Source organism: Apium graveolens, chromosome 5, assembly GCF_009905375.1.
Source record: "Apium graveolens cultivar Ventura chromosome 5, ASM990537v1, whole genome shotgun sequence".
Lineage (NCBI taxonomy): Eukaryota > Viridiplantae > Streptophyta > Magnoliopsida > Apiales > Apiaceae > Apium > Apium graveolens.
In genome coordinates this window covers 121,256,064-121,273,442 of record NC_133651.1, presented here as the reverse complement: position 1 = coordinate 121,273,442, position 17,379 = coordinate 121,256,064, and the positions used below count along the sequence as shown (strand labels likewise).

General features: G+C 37.5%; 2 protein-coding genes across 3 annotated transcripts; one reads left to right on the top strand and one right to left on the bottom strand.

Moving 5' to 3' along the window:
- The first annotated feature begins 7,291 nt into the window (after positions 1-7,291).
- Positions 7,292-9,950, top strand: LOC141723406 (uncharacterized). Of its 2 annotated transcripts, XM_074525197.1 has the most exons (4): positions 7,292-7,672; positions 7,781-7,986; positions 8,453-8,677; positions 9,699-9,950. In XM_074525197.1, exons 1-3 carry the CDS (start codon positions 7,662-7,664, stop codon positions 8,647-8,649), a joined length of 414 nt encoding a protein of 137 aa, XP_074381298.1. In that variant the 5' UTR covers positions 7,292-7,661; the 3' UTR covers positions 8,650-8,677; positions 9,699-9,950. The 2 variants fall into 2 exon arrangements, with proteins under 2 accessions (XP_074381298.1, XP_074381299.1); XM_074525198.1 differs by lacking the exon at positions 9,699-9,950 and having other exon boundaries at positions 8,453-8,678.
- Positions 9,951-10,272: 322 nt separating this feature from the next.
- LOC141660347 (uncharacterized) lies at positions 10,273-11,100 on the bottom strand. Its single transcript, XM_074467325.1, has one exon. It carries the CDS (start codon positions 11,098-11,100, stop codon positions 10,273-10,275), a length of 828 nt encoding a protein of 275 aa, XP_074323426.1.
- Between the last annotated feature and the right edge of the window lie 6,279 nt (positions 11,101-17,379).

Genomic DNA, 17,379 nt, shown 5'->3' with positions numbered 1-17,379 from the left:
CTTCTTCACATATTCTTTGGCATCAACCATCATTTCTGGCCAATAGAAGCCTAAACGGGTTATCTTATGAGCCAAGGCCCTGCCCCCCAAGTGTTGTCCACAAATACCTTCATGCACTTCTTCAAGAGCCAAGCATGCCTCATCGGACCTGAGACACCTCAAGTAGGGAACCACGAAAGATCTTTTGTACAAAATCCCATCGATCAAAGAGTACCTTAGTGCCCGAACAGCTAACTTTCGTGCTTCGGTTGCATCACTTGGCAACCAACCGGTTTGAATGTGAGCCTTAATAGGATCAATAAATGACGTCCCCAGGCCTATAGGAGCCACAAGCTTAACATCTACGCTTCTTGTCTTCAAAACACGGAAGTACACACTTCCTGAACTTTCTTCTATCTCAGATGAAGCAAACTTTGATAACACATCTGCCTTAGCATTTTCTTCCCTTGGAATGTGCTCAACATGACATTCAATAAATTGGGTCATCACAGCCCTTACTAGGCGGACATACTTAGCCATCGTATCATCCCTTGCCTCTAATTCTCCCTTTACCTGGGATATGATCAGCTTCGAGTCCCCACAGACCTTTAAGTTTTTGACTCTAAGTGTTCCAGCTAGGCCAAGGCCAGCTATCAGGGCTTCATATTCAGCCTCATTGTTTGTGGTTGGGAAGTCTAGCTTCATAGTATACTCAATTAAGAACCCATCAGGGCTTTGCAAAACCAATCCTGCTCCACTGGAGTTTATTTTTGATGCTCCATCAAAATAGAGAACCCAATATTCTTTCTCCTTGTCATCCTTCTCTTTGTCCCCATTATCGACTCCCTTGTCTTGTGGTGTGGTATCTCCCTGCCCCCCGACTTCTTGGTTGAGTATGGTACACTCCACCACAAAGTCAGCTAGCGCCTGGGCTTTTATTGCCGTTCGCGGCTTATACTTGCGATCGAACTCTCCCAGCTCTATTGCCCACTTAATCAATCTCCTACTTGCCTTGGGACTGTGAATGATATTTCTCAGTGGCTGATTTGTTAGCACCTCAATCTGATGAGCCTGAAAATAAGGACGCAGCTTTCTCGAAGCCATTACTAATGCTAGAGCAAATTTCTCAATAGTTGAATAATTCAATTCAGCACCATGCATAATTTTGCTGATATAGTATACGGGTTTCTGGACTTTCAGTTCCTTCTTAACCAACACTGCGCTCAAGGCACTCTCTGAAACAGCCATGTACAAGAATAAAACTTTACTCAAAACTGGCTTGGCCAACAACGAGGCCTGCGCCATATATTGCTTCAGTTCTTCGAAAGCCTTCTGGTTTTCTTTGCTCCATACAAAGTCCTTAATATTTTTAATGACTTAAAGAATGATAGGCACTTGTCTCCTGACTTGGAGATGAATCGTCCCAGTGCAGCAACCCTTCTTGTGAGCTTCTGAACATCCTTAACAGTTTTTGGTGGTTCCATGTCCAGGATTGCCTTTATTTTATCGGGGTTAGCCTTGATTCCTCTTTTTGAGACCATCAATCCCAAAAATTTTCCAGATCCTACTCCGAAAGCACACTTCGTAGGATTCAACATCATCTTGTGGTACCTCGGGACCTCAAAAGCTTCCCTCAAATGGGTTATATAATCAGTCTTTACTAGACTCTTGACTAACATGTCATCAACATAGACTTCCACAGTCTTACCAATAAGATCCTTAAAAATTTTATTTACCAACCTTTGATAGGTGGCTCTTGCATTCTTAAGACCAAACGCCATAACAAGATAACAATAAACACCAAAGTCGGTGATAAATGATACCTTTGGAATATCATCCTTGTGCATCTTAATCTGATTATATCCGCTAAATCCATCCATGAAACTCAGCATCTCATGCCCAACAGTGGCATCAATTAAAGTATCAATCCTTGGCAATGGAAAACAGTCTTTAGGGCATGCATCATTCAGGTCAGTGAAGTCTATACACATCCTCCACTTCCCATTAGCCTTCTTCACCATTACAGGGTTTGCTAAACATTCCGGAAATTGAATCTCCTCAATGAAACCAGCCTCTAAGAGCTTTTCTACTTCCTGTTTTATAGCCTCTTATCTTTCGGGGGCAAAATTTCTTTTCTTTTGTTTCACTGTCTTCCTTCTTGGATCCACGTTTAACTTATGAGTAATCAGCTCCGGGTCTATGCCTGGCATATCAGCTGCTGACCATGCAAACACATCACTATTTTCTTGCAAAAATTTCACCAACTTCCCTCTAAGGGGCTCCTCTAATATGGCTCCAATAAAAGTCATCCTCTCAGGATTCTCGGGGTCTAAAGGAATCGAAACCAAGTCTTTTATTGGTTTTCCTCTCTTCTCATCATTTTCTCGGACATCCATATCTTCAATAGGAAGAACCTGCCCCCCGACTCCATCTGCCCTCAAAGAGGCCACATAACAGCTTCTTGCCATTTTTTGATCTCCTCTTTCTTCTCCAATCCTATCTCGAGTCAGAAATTTCATAACTGAATGATAAGAAGAAGGGACTGCCTTAAAGGCATGTATCCCTGTTCCTCCCATGATAGCGTTGTAGGTCGAACTAGCCTTCACCACCACAAAGTCCAACATCTGAGTTGCTTGCCTTGGTTCCTGTCCTATGGTTGTGGGCAACTTGATTATTCCTTCTACGGGGCATTCCACTCCTGCGAATCCATATATCGGCATGTCGGTTGGGGTCAATTGGGAGTCATTATACCCTATCCTTAAAAAGGTATCATGGAGTAAAATGTCCACTGAAGCTCCATTATCCACAAGGATCCTTCTTACCGGGTTGTTCCCTATTATCGGGGTTATGACCAACGGGTCGTCATGGGGAAATTTCACACCCTCCAGATCAGAATCATCAAAAGACATTGTTACTCCTGTCTTAGCCCTCTTCGGGGCTTCCCCGACAATATGCATAACTTCTCGAGCATACGCTTTCTTGGAGTTCTTGGATAACCCTGCAGCAGTTGGTCCTCCAAAAATTATGTTGATCACAGGCCCTTATGGACGTTGTCCTCTGAAAATTGAATTTATCACTGGTCCCCTAGGTTGGGGATTTTGCCCCTGATCTTCTTGATCTCTCCTTCGGTCATCGAAGTTCCTTCTCATATTGTTGTTTCTATCCCCTCCTTCTCCAGTATACTTGTTCAATCTTCCTTTTCGAATCAGAAACTCAATTTCGTCTTTCAATTGCATACACTCATCGGTGTCATGGCCAACATCTTTGTGAAATCTGCAATTCTTGCTCTTATCTAGCTTGGCGGGATCAGCCTTCAAGGGCTTAGGCCAACGAATATCTCTATCTTTCTCAATCTCCATCAAAATCTGGCTTCTAGGAGCATTCAACTTAGCGTATTCAGTGAATTTTTGCCCAGGTCCTCCCTTCTTGGGGGTTGAATCAGAATTTTGTTCGGTTTTAGGATACTTGTCCTTAGCAATATACTCCAAATCAGTTTTCCGCTTCTTGCCTCCAGTGGGCTCATTACTTACTACGGTCTTCCTCATGCTCTCTTCAACCTTGATATACTTCCCTGCCCTCTCCTAGAGCTGCTAAATGTTTTCAGGGGGACGTTTGGCCAAGGACATCTTGAAAAACTCATCCCTAGTTCCTTGTTGCAGTGCTATCATGGCTACCTTATCATCAAGATCTAGGACTTTTAAAGCCTCCTTTGTGAAACGATTCAGGTAATCTCTCAAGGATTCCTTTGCTCCCTGCACAATACTCATAAGAGATGCTGAACTTTTCTCATGGACTCTCCCACTGATGAACTGCTTAATAAAAGCCTGACTTAACTCTCTGAACGACCCAATGGAGTTTGGGGGCAAGCGACTATACCACCTTTGAGCCATACCCGACAGGGTTTGAGGAAAAGCCCGACACTTAATAGCGTCATTCACGGGTTGCAGCAGCAGTGCATTAGAGAATGTCCTAACATGATTAGCGGGATCTCCCGTGCCATTATAGGCTTAGATAGTTGGCATCTTAAACTTCCTTGAGATATGGGCATTCATTATTTCTTCAGTGAAGGGCGGAGTAGGATCATCAGGATCTCCAAGGGGAAGGAGATTGCTTGGATCAGTTCTTGGGACAACAACCCTTCTCCGTACCGGACCATCCAGGTCTATGACAGGAGGAGGAATTCTCCCCCTAGGAGGTATCTGGGGTCTGGTGTCCTGGTGAGCTTCCAAATCGCGCCTCAGCCTTTGGATCTCAGCCTCATGAGCCTTGATCCTTTCCTGCACTTCTTGGGGATTCGCCCTTTGGGTGCTTTGAGGGCGTTGTCTTCCATCGGCCATCGGCTCTTTGCCAGGACGCCTCCTTCTTGGAACCACTTCATCATCCGAAGATTCAGAGTCTCTCTCAGTGTAAGGACCAGAAAATTCCCGATCCTCGGGGATAGGAGCCAAACCTCGTATATAGGGGGTGATTGCCCTCGTGCTTCACTTCGCCCAGCATGTCCACTTCCTCCAACCTCGGGGTAAAGGGGCATCCCATAGGGGGTTAGTAGTAACAACAGTTGAATATTGATACCCGACAGGTCTAGAATTCACAGGTACATGTACTTGTTGAACTTGAGGATTCGTACCTTGAATAGTCGGGGGAGTCGTCCCTTGTGGTTGAGGTTGAGTTGCCCCTATCTGGGCTTCCGCTTGAGTAGATGTATAAGTTGAGTGGGGAGGAATCTCCACGGTTGATGAAATCACCTAGGTTGTCTCTGATGGTGTTCCTTCCTCCAGAGCTCTAATTGTTCTCCGTGTCTTCGCCATGGTTGTTGTTGTGCCTTCCCACAGACGGCGCCAAATGTTATGGATTAAAAACTAATATATATAATTGTTGTATTTAATACTAAGGAACGTGAGCTTCAAGGCTCGATTTTGACTGCTCTTGTGTTTCGTGACTCAATCTGCCTTAACAAAATGCCTACGTACCTTGCTGATTGCCAAAGATCAAGTCAAAAAACGTAGTTCTGATTGGTGGGGGTGAGACCCCTTATATAGATATTGGGAGTCCTTGAATTGGAATTGGTATAGGAGACTTGGTGGGCAAGTCTAATTAGAATGGACTTTGGAGTCCTAGATAGTAGAAAATTGATTCCTTATCCTTTTAGGTCCCCTTGAGGCCAATCTACAAGGATTTATATCCCCACTAGGACTTATCTTAACAGCTTTTTTCTCCCTTATTTATTAATTATGAAATTAATAAATAATCAGGGTTTTGGGCCTTCTTTGTCCCATCAGGCCTAATCTGATCCATCAGGCCTGATCAACATGTTAGCCTTTTTGGTCTGAATGTCATACATCTTCTTATTGGGCCTTGCAGCCCAAACTGTAATCACTAACTATGTAATCAGGATTTATTTATCCCTATCAAATATGTACTTTGCAACATATCAGACCTAATTGGGTTGAGTAAGTATTCAATTAAATAAATAAATAATAAAATAGTTGTTAATACATATCGATATTATTAATTTATTTTTGTGGATTCTCAGGTATTGTGCTAGATATTATTATGTGGATAATTATAAGATAACATATGCATCAGAGATGGTACTATTGGAAGGTTTTGATGTTTGGGAAGAGGTATTTATATTAAAGGGTTGCTATATTAAATCATATAAGCAATTTTTTAAGATAACTAATAGTCATTATATTTATGAATTTAAGACTAAAGGTTATATATGTCATACAAAAATGTTAAATAGTAAAGTTAACCATGGTTAATATAAAATTGTTAAAAAAATTGAAAATAGGATATATTTATAAATAAAATTATAAATAGGACATATTTATAAATGAATATTTAAAGTGGAACATATTAATAAAAAACTCTAATAAAAATCCCAATTCACAAGATAGAGGAACGGCAGTGCGGCTTATGATTGTCCCACATGGGCTACAAGTACGGAGATAAAAGTTATCCCCGAATATTAAATAACTGTAACGATGCTATAATGTAACGAGGATCAGCGGAGTACTAAATTTGTGAACAATCCGAGTCCGTCTACGAATCGAAGTTGGGGTGTGTTAAATGTAGCAGGGTCCTTTTACTAATTCAATTCACCCTCGAAGCTTTTTGATTTTACGGTTTCTGTTCGAAGGGTATATATTAAAAACAAATTTTAAGATAGATGAGAAGGCCACCAATATGAAAATTTACTTTTGTTTCGAAGCTACGCAGATTCATGGTCCCCATGTGTATCTATTGTATTCTTCTCGAGTTGGTGATTTGATGTCATGTACGAAACCAACCTTGATCCTCGAATGTGTCATACCTGGTGTTTCAAACGTGGGTTGTGGTGTTTTTGGTACCAAAATCGTTCTGGCCGGCGGACTCGTAGATGTAGGTGAACACGTACGCTGTACATAATTACAATCTCATCTCTTATGATATCACCACCAAACGTGTTACACTTGACGACTTGCCTCCGCTGTCTTAAAATAAGCTCAAACCTTCGGTAATTCAGCTTTTTAAAAAGCTCTATGTTTTCAATACCAGTGACTACGCTGTTGATCACTCTTTCGAAGTTTATACTCCTAATGAAAACCTTTGGTCCCAAGCTGGGTCACTCTGGACCAAAAACGATTTGGGGTGGAGAACAACTCAACATCTATGAAGTTGTATGTTGAGTAATAAATTTGGATGTGGTCATTTGGAAGAGGTGCCGGATCCCCTAAAGAAATAAGGAAATGGGCGACGACTTGGCATCAGATATCAGAAGGTGTGGAAAGAGCAGCTGCGAGCAGCGGAAAAACCATATATTTGTTGGAGTGGTTTGGTAATGAATGTAAAACAGGAGATGGGTCACTCTTCTGCAAAGAGTTTGGTGGAATTGGAGGAATCCTACAGTACCAGCTTGATATGCGATCATTGGATGACGATGATGGCGATAATGAAGGTGGAATTTTTTAAGATTGCAGACTGACCAGATTTTTCTACTGCCGTGCAAAGACTGTGACAGATTCCAGATTGGAATTCTAGTTTCTTTTCTTCATGGTTAATATTTAAATTTAGTTATCTCGTACTACCAAAGACTCAGGAGTTATAAACTGTACATCCTACAGTCTTGTTTTTCTCGTGTTTAATTTATATTAGGCTTAATGACCTTTTGGTCCCTAAAATCAGCCTAAAAAATATGAAGTCATACCTTTTAATATTGAGGAATAAAATACAAGGGTAGTTTAGTCTTTATAATTGAGTAGGTACTGGGCTCTATATAAAGCCCCACTTTGTTTCATTTTAGTAGCAGGAGATTCACGATGTAGTCCCCTTGAGACATCCAGTGTAAACATACCTTTTTCATTTGATCTCCTTTGTTCTTCTTGTTAAATTTAAACAAACACTTACTTAAATATATGAAAGTTATCATTTAACCCATGTAGTATTAGGTATCTTTCCTTTTAACCCTTTTCCGAGATAAAACGACATATCGACCAATATCGGAGGGGAAAAACGTCTTTTACTAAGGAAAAGGGATAAAATATATGAAGTTCGATACTATAGGGGTCAAAAGGTGTGACTTCATACATTTGATACGTTTCTAACTGGATGTGTAAATAATAGCTAAAACACTTTCATGAGGTTTATAAACTTGATATTAGAAATGCTACTGGACCGAAACACAGTATTTACAAGAAAAGATGGGATTGAGGTAAGTTGTATCAACATATTGTACCTGTTATAAATATCTCAGTTCTCTATCGTATATATTGTGAGTTGCAGCAAGTTTAATGCTTGATTGTTAACTTTGGTTCTGTAGGTTCCTTTCTCGAAAAAGAGTGATAGTTATTTTTGAGAGGACTAATGATAGTTGTTTTGGAGATATTAAATTCCTGGAGATGTTGAAAGAGATGTATCTTCTTTGGAAGGGTACATGTAATGAGTTTGAAGTTATCCATTCAATTCATAGACGATCAGAATCATCTCGAGCTCTTGGAGATTTGCCGTGGATAGTAACGGATTCAAGTGAGCTGTTGTTACCAGTCTATTTCTTTTCCTTTTCTTCGTGTCGATATTACATATTCTTTTCATATGTTTTCTTTGATCGAGATGGAAAATTGATTAGAAAAACGATACGTCCTCTTAAAGGATTTAAAACTTTAGAATTCCCCTTTTCTGGGGATAGTTTAGAAAATGATGCTTGGGAAAAATTATACAGGACTTTCCTTCCATGAGTGCAACAGATTGATTCACCGGACAAGATGAATGCTCCCGCAAGTGCAAGAGCTTAAAAAGAAACACCAAAGCTTAGATGTAACCTTTGTGACATTATACTTATGATTTTCCTTCCATGTTATCGTCAAACAATTAGTTTTCTATTAAGAAAAATTGCATTTCTTTCCCAAATTTTTGTATTTTAATATCCTGGCAATGGTTTCGAGATTGTTTCGTCGCTCCTAAAGATGTTGGTGACAAACATGTTTTTTCACAGAGACTCTCGAATACAATATGGATAGATGTTTTCTCCTATGCAACGTGATTGATATGCTTAGACCACTCTTGAACTTGATAAAAGGATCCTCAAGGAATCTTTTTAGTGATGAAAGGATATTCAAATCGATATCAGATGATGATGATTCAATTGTTAAGCCGTCCTTGCACACTCTTCTGGCCATCAGCTCATCGTGATAATGTGATCTCCGACGAAGGAGACAAGGTAAATCCATCTACTCTTTGATTACTAAAATTGTCATAACTAAACAGCCATGCAGAACAGAGAATTTATAGAGGTAAGAATATTGGCGACTTGATGATCGAGCGTTCTATAAAGAAAAATAACGTATATTCATAAACTAAACCATTAAACCAAGACATTGTGTAATGCCTACTTGATTAAAAGATTATTACAACTCCAGATTACAGCCATTTTATTATTGATCAACTCTGCACTTGATTCTGGGCAATCTAATTAACAAAGTATTGAACTGCATGAGGAGTCATTGAAGGACATGAGATCATCATCGCTAATTTCATTGTCTTTATTCTTCAAAACTGTTGTATCAAAACCATTCCTTGAACACAAACCAAAATAGGTGTGACAAAAGTGTCGTTTAGATAACCGTAGTTGTAAACTTTTAAATAGAATCATTCAAGGAAACATATGGCAATGATAAGAGCAGTTTGTAAAGTTTTTGAGGAGAACTTTTGATATCCAACTGATAAAATGGTTTTTATTCGGAATCTGAAAACTGATGAAGTCATACCTTTTGACCCCTATAGTATTGGTCTTCGTACATTTTAACCATTTTCCTCAGTAAAAGACGTATTTACCCTCCGATATTGGCCAATATGTCGTTTTATTTCCGAAAAGGGCTAAAAGGAACGATACCTAATAATACTGGGGTTAAAATATATGATTTCATACTTTTGGGGCTGATAGGTATAACGGTCCATACTTTAGGGTCCAAAAGGTCATTAAGCCTTTATATTATTAAATTTGCTTTGGCTATAATTTGTTTCCTACATACAGTACTCCTTAAAATGAATCATGGTTTTTTGTTATTTGATTACAATTGGTTTCAGATAGTTAGATATCAATGATCGTTTAAAGTTTTGAAAGTATCTATTATTTGTCTGAATCACAAAGGGCAATATAATTCTACGCAACTACATTACTCTGATTTATCCATTAATGAATTCAGTTAAAAAAATTTAATATACGTTCTTGGATTGTCAAGGAACAAAAGGCAAGGCATTGAGATAGGGTGATCAGGCTCTTTAAATATGTCACCGGAAGTGGTTCGCTGCATAAATTGACAGGGAACTCATATTTTGGACACCGGGTTATAAAAATACTGCATTCGCTTCCGTTGGTTAATTACTAAATATTTGTGTTTAGAGTGCTGAATTTGTGACTTAAAGGTTTAGACGGATACTCATATGATCTGCAAATGTTTGTAAACGAATTAATACCAACCCTCCTCGTAACAGAGGGCCACACAGCTAAAGATTTTGCACCTGTCCGCTTGTTAGTGTGATTTTGCAATTTAGTTCTCTGCTTCCAGTTCTGAAGTTCCCTTAAAACTTTCCATAACTAAATAATTGGTGAGAGCTTAGTGGTCCTGTACACAATTGCTCTACTGTAGTGGTAGTTATGGTGCTCAGGTGGGAACTGGAAAGCTTAGAAAAAAGCTATATATATCTTGTTGGTAATAAGCAAAAACATTTCTGCTAAGTTTATTGGTTTATGTCAAAAATTAATTTCTGCCTAAATCAAAGCTAACGAATAATTCCACTCCTAGTTAAGGAGTCCTACAAAACTGGCACTTGAAGCGATTCTCTTTGCGAGTAGTTTAGGGGGTATGAGAATGGCAGTGAGTTTTTATTTTCAGGAGCATTATTAAACACGTCTTTTATGTATGGACTATGACTTGTAAGAAACTTCAAAACTACAAGAAAGTTACCTCTATTTCTTGATGTCTCAGATTCATCATGTCCTCGGAAAGCCAAGCCTTGAATTAAAAGAAGTTTGACACAATCAATGGCAACGGCTAATTGAATTCGATAATTATGTTTCAGCTGATCTGACTGATTCACAATGGCAATATCAACATGTTGTTTTCGGTTCATAAGATCTTCACAAGCTTTCTGACATTGACTATGAATGTTATTATGCTTTCCAATGTGATCTCCCAATCTCTCCGGCTTCTTCCAATTTCTATAGCCCTTATTGACAAATGTCTCATTATTTCCTCGAGCGCCGCACTCATCTTTAAATAGGTAACAATATAAGCAAAATGCAGCATCTTTTTTTATGCTATATTCCAGCCAACTAGCATAATCTTTAAACCAGGAAAATCTAAACCTTCGCTTTTTCTTTCCAAATAATGTAAATGGAAATACATGGCTAACAGGTTGGAATGACCCTCTTAACAAATATGCTCGTCGAATTCTATCTTTCTCATTCGGAGAAATTTTGTTGATAGGTTTTCTTAATCCCGAATCAACTTCAGTATCAGACACATTAACTTCAATAAGAGGAATTGTTGCTTCAGGTTTATTAGATATATTAGCTTCCATAACTACTTCTACTTCTGGATCATTATCGGATGGTTTAAGTCTCTTATAAAATCTTTCCATGGCTGATGACTGAAATAAATAGTGAAAATTTATCAATTAAACTATATTTAGCCTGTAGAAAGAGGGATTCACGTTCACGAATTTGGGATTTTAGTTAAGAAACTAGGTTTTTGAAATTCAAAATTGAAGTACACAAACAAAGTCACAAACACAAAAATTAACATATAATTCGGAAGCACAGAGAAACTTCATATGAATATATGATATCCGGATGCTCTTCAATTTACAATCTTTATCTTCTTCTTGTTTTTGAGTTTTAACCCCAAATAGTCAGACCCAAATTGATTTCCTGTGTTCACGTGTTTGCCCCGGAGACATTATCTATTACTTTTTTAATAAAAGATAGGGGGCAAATACAGATTTATATGTACACAAAAGTAAAAAAATTAAAATATTAAAATATTATATGGGCACGTGACCCAGGGGCCTTTCTGTATATCCGCCTCTGGCCACAGCTAAAGATTTTCACCTTTCCGATTGTTTATGTGATTTTTGCAATTTAGTTCTCGCTTCCAAGTATATTTTAGGTTCCCTTAAACTTTCCAAAACTATCTTTCTTGTTTGGCGAGAGCTTAGTAGTCCTGTGTGCACAATTGCCCTACTATTAGTTATGCTGCTCATGTGGTTACTGAAAAACTTTAAAAAAACAGATGCTCTGCTGAAAACTTTCATTTTCTTCGCATTTTCTTATAATACTTCAGCCTTGTTAGGCTTCTTTTTAGTAATATGGACACTAGAATCACCTTCAAAGTTGTCTTCGATTTTCCGGAACTTCAATAATGTTCTTGAGAGGTAATTACATATTTTTTTATTTTTATAAGATGCCACGTTATAAAAAACTAACGGCGTTACCTAAAATTTAACGAAACGACTGCGATGTAGAAAAATTCAAAAGTTGGATTACTTGTAAATTTACCTTTATAGTTCAATGACCTAGAAAAAAAGTGCATATAGTTCAGGAACCTTAAAATTGATTTATCATATTAAATTTTATTAAAATTTTAAGCAATATAAAATAAAAAAATATTAATAAAGATCGCACGGGTTGTAAAGCTAGTATCGTCAAAATCAAGCCTCCAAAGAGAAGAGAGGGGACTAAAAAAACCAAAGACTAACATGTGGATACCAGGCATAGTAGAGGTTGAAGAAAAGATGCCATGAGTTTGTTACAAATAAAACAGAAGAGGGTTGTTCAAACTGAAGAAGGTACTCATTCTATAGCGATATTGTTGACATTCGTAGAGAAACTAAGTTACTAGAAATCGAACTGTGAGCTGCTACCAACATTGAACATCAAGCTGGACATCATAGGAGCCTCAAGCGTGTCGCCAGGAAATCCAAACCCAGACCTCCAAGGTTCACTGTGCCAACAGAGGTTGTTGTCTGCTTTCCACTAACCGGGAGAGTATACATTGAACCATCAGAGTTGACATATAAATCCTCAAACATTTTTCTGTTGCTCTTATCATGATTCTCAAGCAGCCGAACTTCTTTAACCTGGGTTGATTCGCTGGGCTCCCTGGTATTAGCCTTTGGAGACCCTCCGAGTAGCAGAAGAAAAAGCTGGAGCCCTTGTGACCCCGACAGATAAAGTCTGCAAATCTGGAGTTTAAAAACCAGACACCATCACGAGAGCATTAGCAGCAAAAGGCATGTGCAAAGCACCAGAAGGGTGAAACCCTCAACTTGAAATACTGCAGAGAAAAACGAAGATGAACAACTAATATAGGTAAATTTGTCTGATCAGAGTGATAATGCGTTCTCTATCAATGCCCAACTGTTCCTTCTATTAAAATTAAAAGGTTTCACGAGGCAAAAGAAGATTTTCACTACTCTATCAACATTTCATTTCAGATTAAACCACATCGTATATGCTCTGTATTCTTCTAAAAGTTGTTACAATGTCAGATTGTTCATAAATTTCGTGTTAATCTTCCTAATAAACAAGGTAAAGGAGGGTAATCAACGGAAAGACTTAGACGCATACGGGTCCAGGAACGCCATAACTGTGTCATGAAGTCAGCTGAACTTGCTGTACGGTTTTTTGCTAATCCTGTTACAAATGGCAAACTAGATGAGGTTGAAGACAAAATGCTGTTGCAGTGGTTTGTTAATGATTATAAAAGGTTTGGGTACAAATAACAAAACAGAAGAAGAGTCACGCTTTTGCCAAGGGTTTGGGTATGCGATCATTGGATAACGATGATGAGAATTTTTCAATGTGGTAGCCTGCCTACAGCTGTGGTTTTCTCTTCTTTAATTTTTATAATTTAGTTTGCTTTGGTTATAATTTGTGTCCTATATTATTCTATAACATTTCTAATCAGAATTAAATTAAAAGGGTTTTTCTTATTGAGTAGAGCCCAAATTAGACTATCTTAACTAAAAATTAATTAAACATGGTCATTTATCCCACATTGTAGAGTCCCGAAAATTACGGTTCATTTCAAACATAAATACCAACTTTAGTAATTAATTGAGCATCATTAATAACGTCGACGGGCGTTATTAGAGATGCCGACGGGCGTCAAGTTGAAATTTTATAGCTATAGATATATATTGTTCGCAAAGAACAAGAATATCTTAGCTAAGTTCTTTGTTTATATCAGGCCTATCAATGATTCTTCTCTGAATCAAAGGCTAATAATTGATTCCGCTCGGAATCAAGGTGAGCTATAAGATTCTTCTCAGAATCAAAGCCACCTAATTAATCGATATTCAAATGTTGTTTTACCTGCATCATGGATTGGTCATTTTTGTTTATATTGAATTTGGTTCAGACAAAGAGTCTGATCAACTCTACATTGAATTATAAGTAATGTTCCTTTTGATCATAGAGTCTGCTTTTCTTGGTTGCTACTGTTCTACATTATGAGTTACATTTGATCCTGGATTGGTCATTTTTGTTTATATTGAATTTGGTACTATTTACTCATGCTGAATTTGGATCAACTCATGCTGAATTCTATTTTTTTTTCTTGATTGCTACTATTTACATAGAATTATGTATATAGTAGCAATCAACTATCGCTTGTAGAATTCTGATCATCACTAAATAATGAGTCTTTACAAAGATTCTGATCAACTCTATTGAATTGTTTTTCTTGATTGCTACTATTTACAAAGAGTCTGATCAACTCTACGCTGAATTATGAGTAATGTTTATTTTAGTCACAGAGTCTGCCTTTCTTGATTGCTACTTTTCTACGTAATGAGTTGCATAGAATTATGACGAAAAAGAATGAATTCTAGTTTTTTCTGATTTTGGCCCAATGTCAAATTTGTAGAGGAATTCTAGTTTTTTCTAATTCTGGCCCAATGTCAAATTTGTAGAGGAAAACTGCTTATTAAGCAAGAGGAAATCAGGCAGGATAGTCTAAAGTATGTTTACAGAGTAGATGACACTTTAAAAGCACTTGAGATGGGGTTACTGATATTATAATTGTTTGGGAAGATATTGATATCAACTGGTATGTATTTATAAAGCTTATTAACCTTTTAGCCCTTAAAGTATATGCGATTGTACCCATAAATCCTGAACACTGCGAGTGTACCTTTTGTTCCCCAAGGTATACATTTTCATACTCTTTAGCCCTTTTTACCGTGACGGTAAAAAATCGGAGGGGCAAAAAAGACATTTTACCCTCGAGTTGTACCGTTATAAGGGCTAAAAGGTACATCTCGTACCTTGAGGGTGAAAAGGAACACCGTAACATATTTTAAGGCTAACAGTTATTTACCGAAGTGACTTAGTTTCTTGCTTTAAGTGCTTCTCATACTGTACTTTCATTGAGCTCTCTAAAGCTTATAATCTTCATTACCTGAATCATTAACAGCCCTCGTGTTGGGCTGATGTTCCTTGTGCTGACTGATTTATTTTATGAGAATTGTTTTGAAATCCGCAGATTCACTCTTATTTTTTTGCTCTTGCGTTGGCAGAATGATTGTGGGTGCATTAGCAATTACGAAATTGAATGTAGTGAATATGCTATTGTCTTTGCAATGGTTTTCTCTGCGTTTGTAGTCACCTGAACTATAGTAACAAATATAGAACACTAGACTTCTAAAAGCTTGAACCTGGCTAGTAAACTGATCTGCCAAGAAAACAACCTGCATTCACATAAACAGAATCATATAACTGACTGTGTTCATATAAACTAATTATATAATTTAAGTCGGTTTAGACCCAAAAATTAGGTACTGCTGATGTTTTCACCTTTTTACTGTACCTTGTATAGAGGAGCACATATACAGTGGAAGATGCATGTGAGCAAGAAGTATCGACTTGTATATTATGTTTATTGGAAAGATCAGTACTGCACATATTAGCTACAGAAAAATGAACCCGTAGTAAATTATTATTTTGTAATCAACTGGAAGAAGTATGATAAATAATATAAGTTTAATGAACTTACAATTACTAATCCTAAAGGGAGAAGCTCAGTAACTGCCGTGTAGTCACCTGTTTTGGGGTCCATTTCCATATCAAGAATAGCTAGCACACAGCCTGTTGCTAAAGCTGCGAGGCCAAAGGCAAGCAATAGAACTTGTCGATAGCCTAGTGCAGTTCTTTGATTGAACCCAAATATAAAAGTATAATTTACTCGATATCGTCTCCAGAGGTATATATTTGCAGCATACATACTCATGTGCAAGATTAGACGATGAAGCCAAACAAGCTACGACAATTAAACATGCCAAAAAGACCTTAGTTTTCAAATATCATAATGAGGATAGGTTAGGTAAGAGGAACAGGTTCAACATTAGTTAAGATCAATTGCAGGGTTACATGTACAGAGGAAACAAGGTGTTCATGTATATATTTCTGCCATTCTTTTGTAATATCTTACGAGCACGTATAATCAGAAAGTTTGAGAAGAAATTGGAAAGAAGGTCAAACTTGAGAGCTAGTGATGATGATGAAGATGGACTTACTAGAAAGAAACTAGTAAGAGCTCGGCATGATGATCAATTCCATACCTAGCAAATTTTTGAGTTATATTTTGAGGAAGAAAAAAGAGCTTTAAACTAGAAATGTGGGTTTGATGGTTCCGGTGAGTTAAAACATTACAGGCAATAGTTGAGATGAATTATCCAAGAAGACAATCAGTATCAAAATCAAGTTCAAGTAACAATAGTTGGCTTCTCCTCAGGTCATGTCTTTATATTACATTGTTGCATTTTTCTGCGGTAACAGATTGCCCTTAAAGTATAGTACGGTGTATCTTTTCACCCTCAAGTTATGAGATATAAACCTTTTAGCCCTTATAACGGTAACTCGGAGGTCAAATATTTTTTTTGCCCCTCTGATTTTTTACTGTCTCGGTAAAAAGGGCTAAAGGGTATGAAAATGTATATCTTGGGGGTCAAAATGTATGCTCGCAGAGTTCAGGGGTTTATGGGTACAAACCCATATACTTTAAGGGCTAAAAGATTAATAAGCCTATTTATAAATAGTATAAGATACATGAACAAAGATAAGAGGCCGATGAGACTAATTTTCGAGAAATGAAAGGTGAACTAGAGTTTGAAGAAAAAATGCCATTGTTGGAGTGGTTTTCTGATAAAAATAAAAGGTTTGGGTGCATGCTCAAGTTCGTTACAAATAAAACAGAAGAAGTGTTAAGGTTTTTCTAGGAAGCAAGGACACGGTGCCGGAGTGTGAGTGCGACGATACCGGAATTCGACAAATATAATAATATAAGAATACGGGTGTGGGGCACGGAAAAAATAAACAAAAAAATTATATATATTTGATGTTAATCAAAATTAATCTACTAAGAAATTCACAATTTGCATGAAAAATGAATCAAATGCATCATTTATTAATTTAAAGTATAAAATTTCAAGTAAAATCTTTTATTTTATACAAAATTGAATATGATAATCAACATTTTTGTAATAACTAAAAGACATGAATTTTTAATTATGTGAATGTAGTTTGCTACAAATAGATTTTGAAAACAATTTGTGAAAATAAAATTTTATATTAATATAGAGAAAGAATTCGTGTGTCCGACACGGGAATACATGTATCCAAGTACCCAATACAAGAATTCGCATGCGTACACGGCATGCAACGCAAGTGTCTCTGCTGCTTTGCTGCTTCTTAGAGCTTTTGCAAAGGGTTTGGTGGAATAGCACCTCCTATGTTACCGGCCTGATATGCGATCATTTCGATGACTATGATGGTGACCATCAATGAAGGTGGCTTATTTTAAGAAATCATATTATCGGCACTACAAGAAAAAAGGCTAAAAGCTGTACAACCTACAGTCT

Coding starts and splice junctions, on each gene's coding strand:
- LOC141660347 (XM_074467325.1), bottom strand. CDS start 11,100: ATGGAAAGATTTTATAAGAGACTTAAACCATCCGATAATGATCCAGAA.
- LOC141723406 (XM_074525197.1), top strand. Junction 7,987..8,452: donor GTGGATAGTAACGGATTCAA/GTGAGCTGTTGT, acceptor GTTTTTTCACAG/AGACTCTCGAATACAATATG.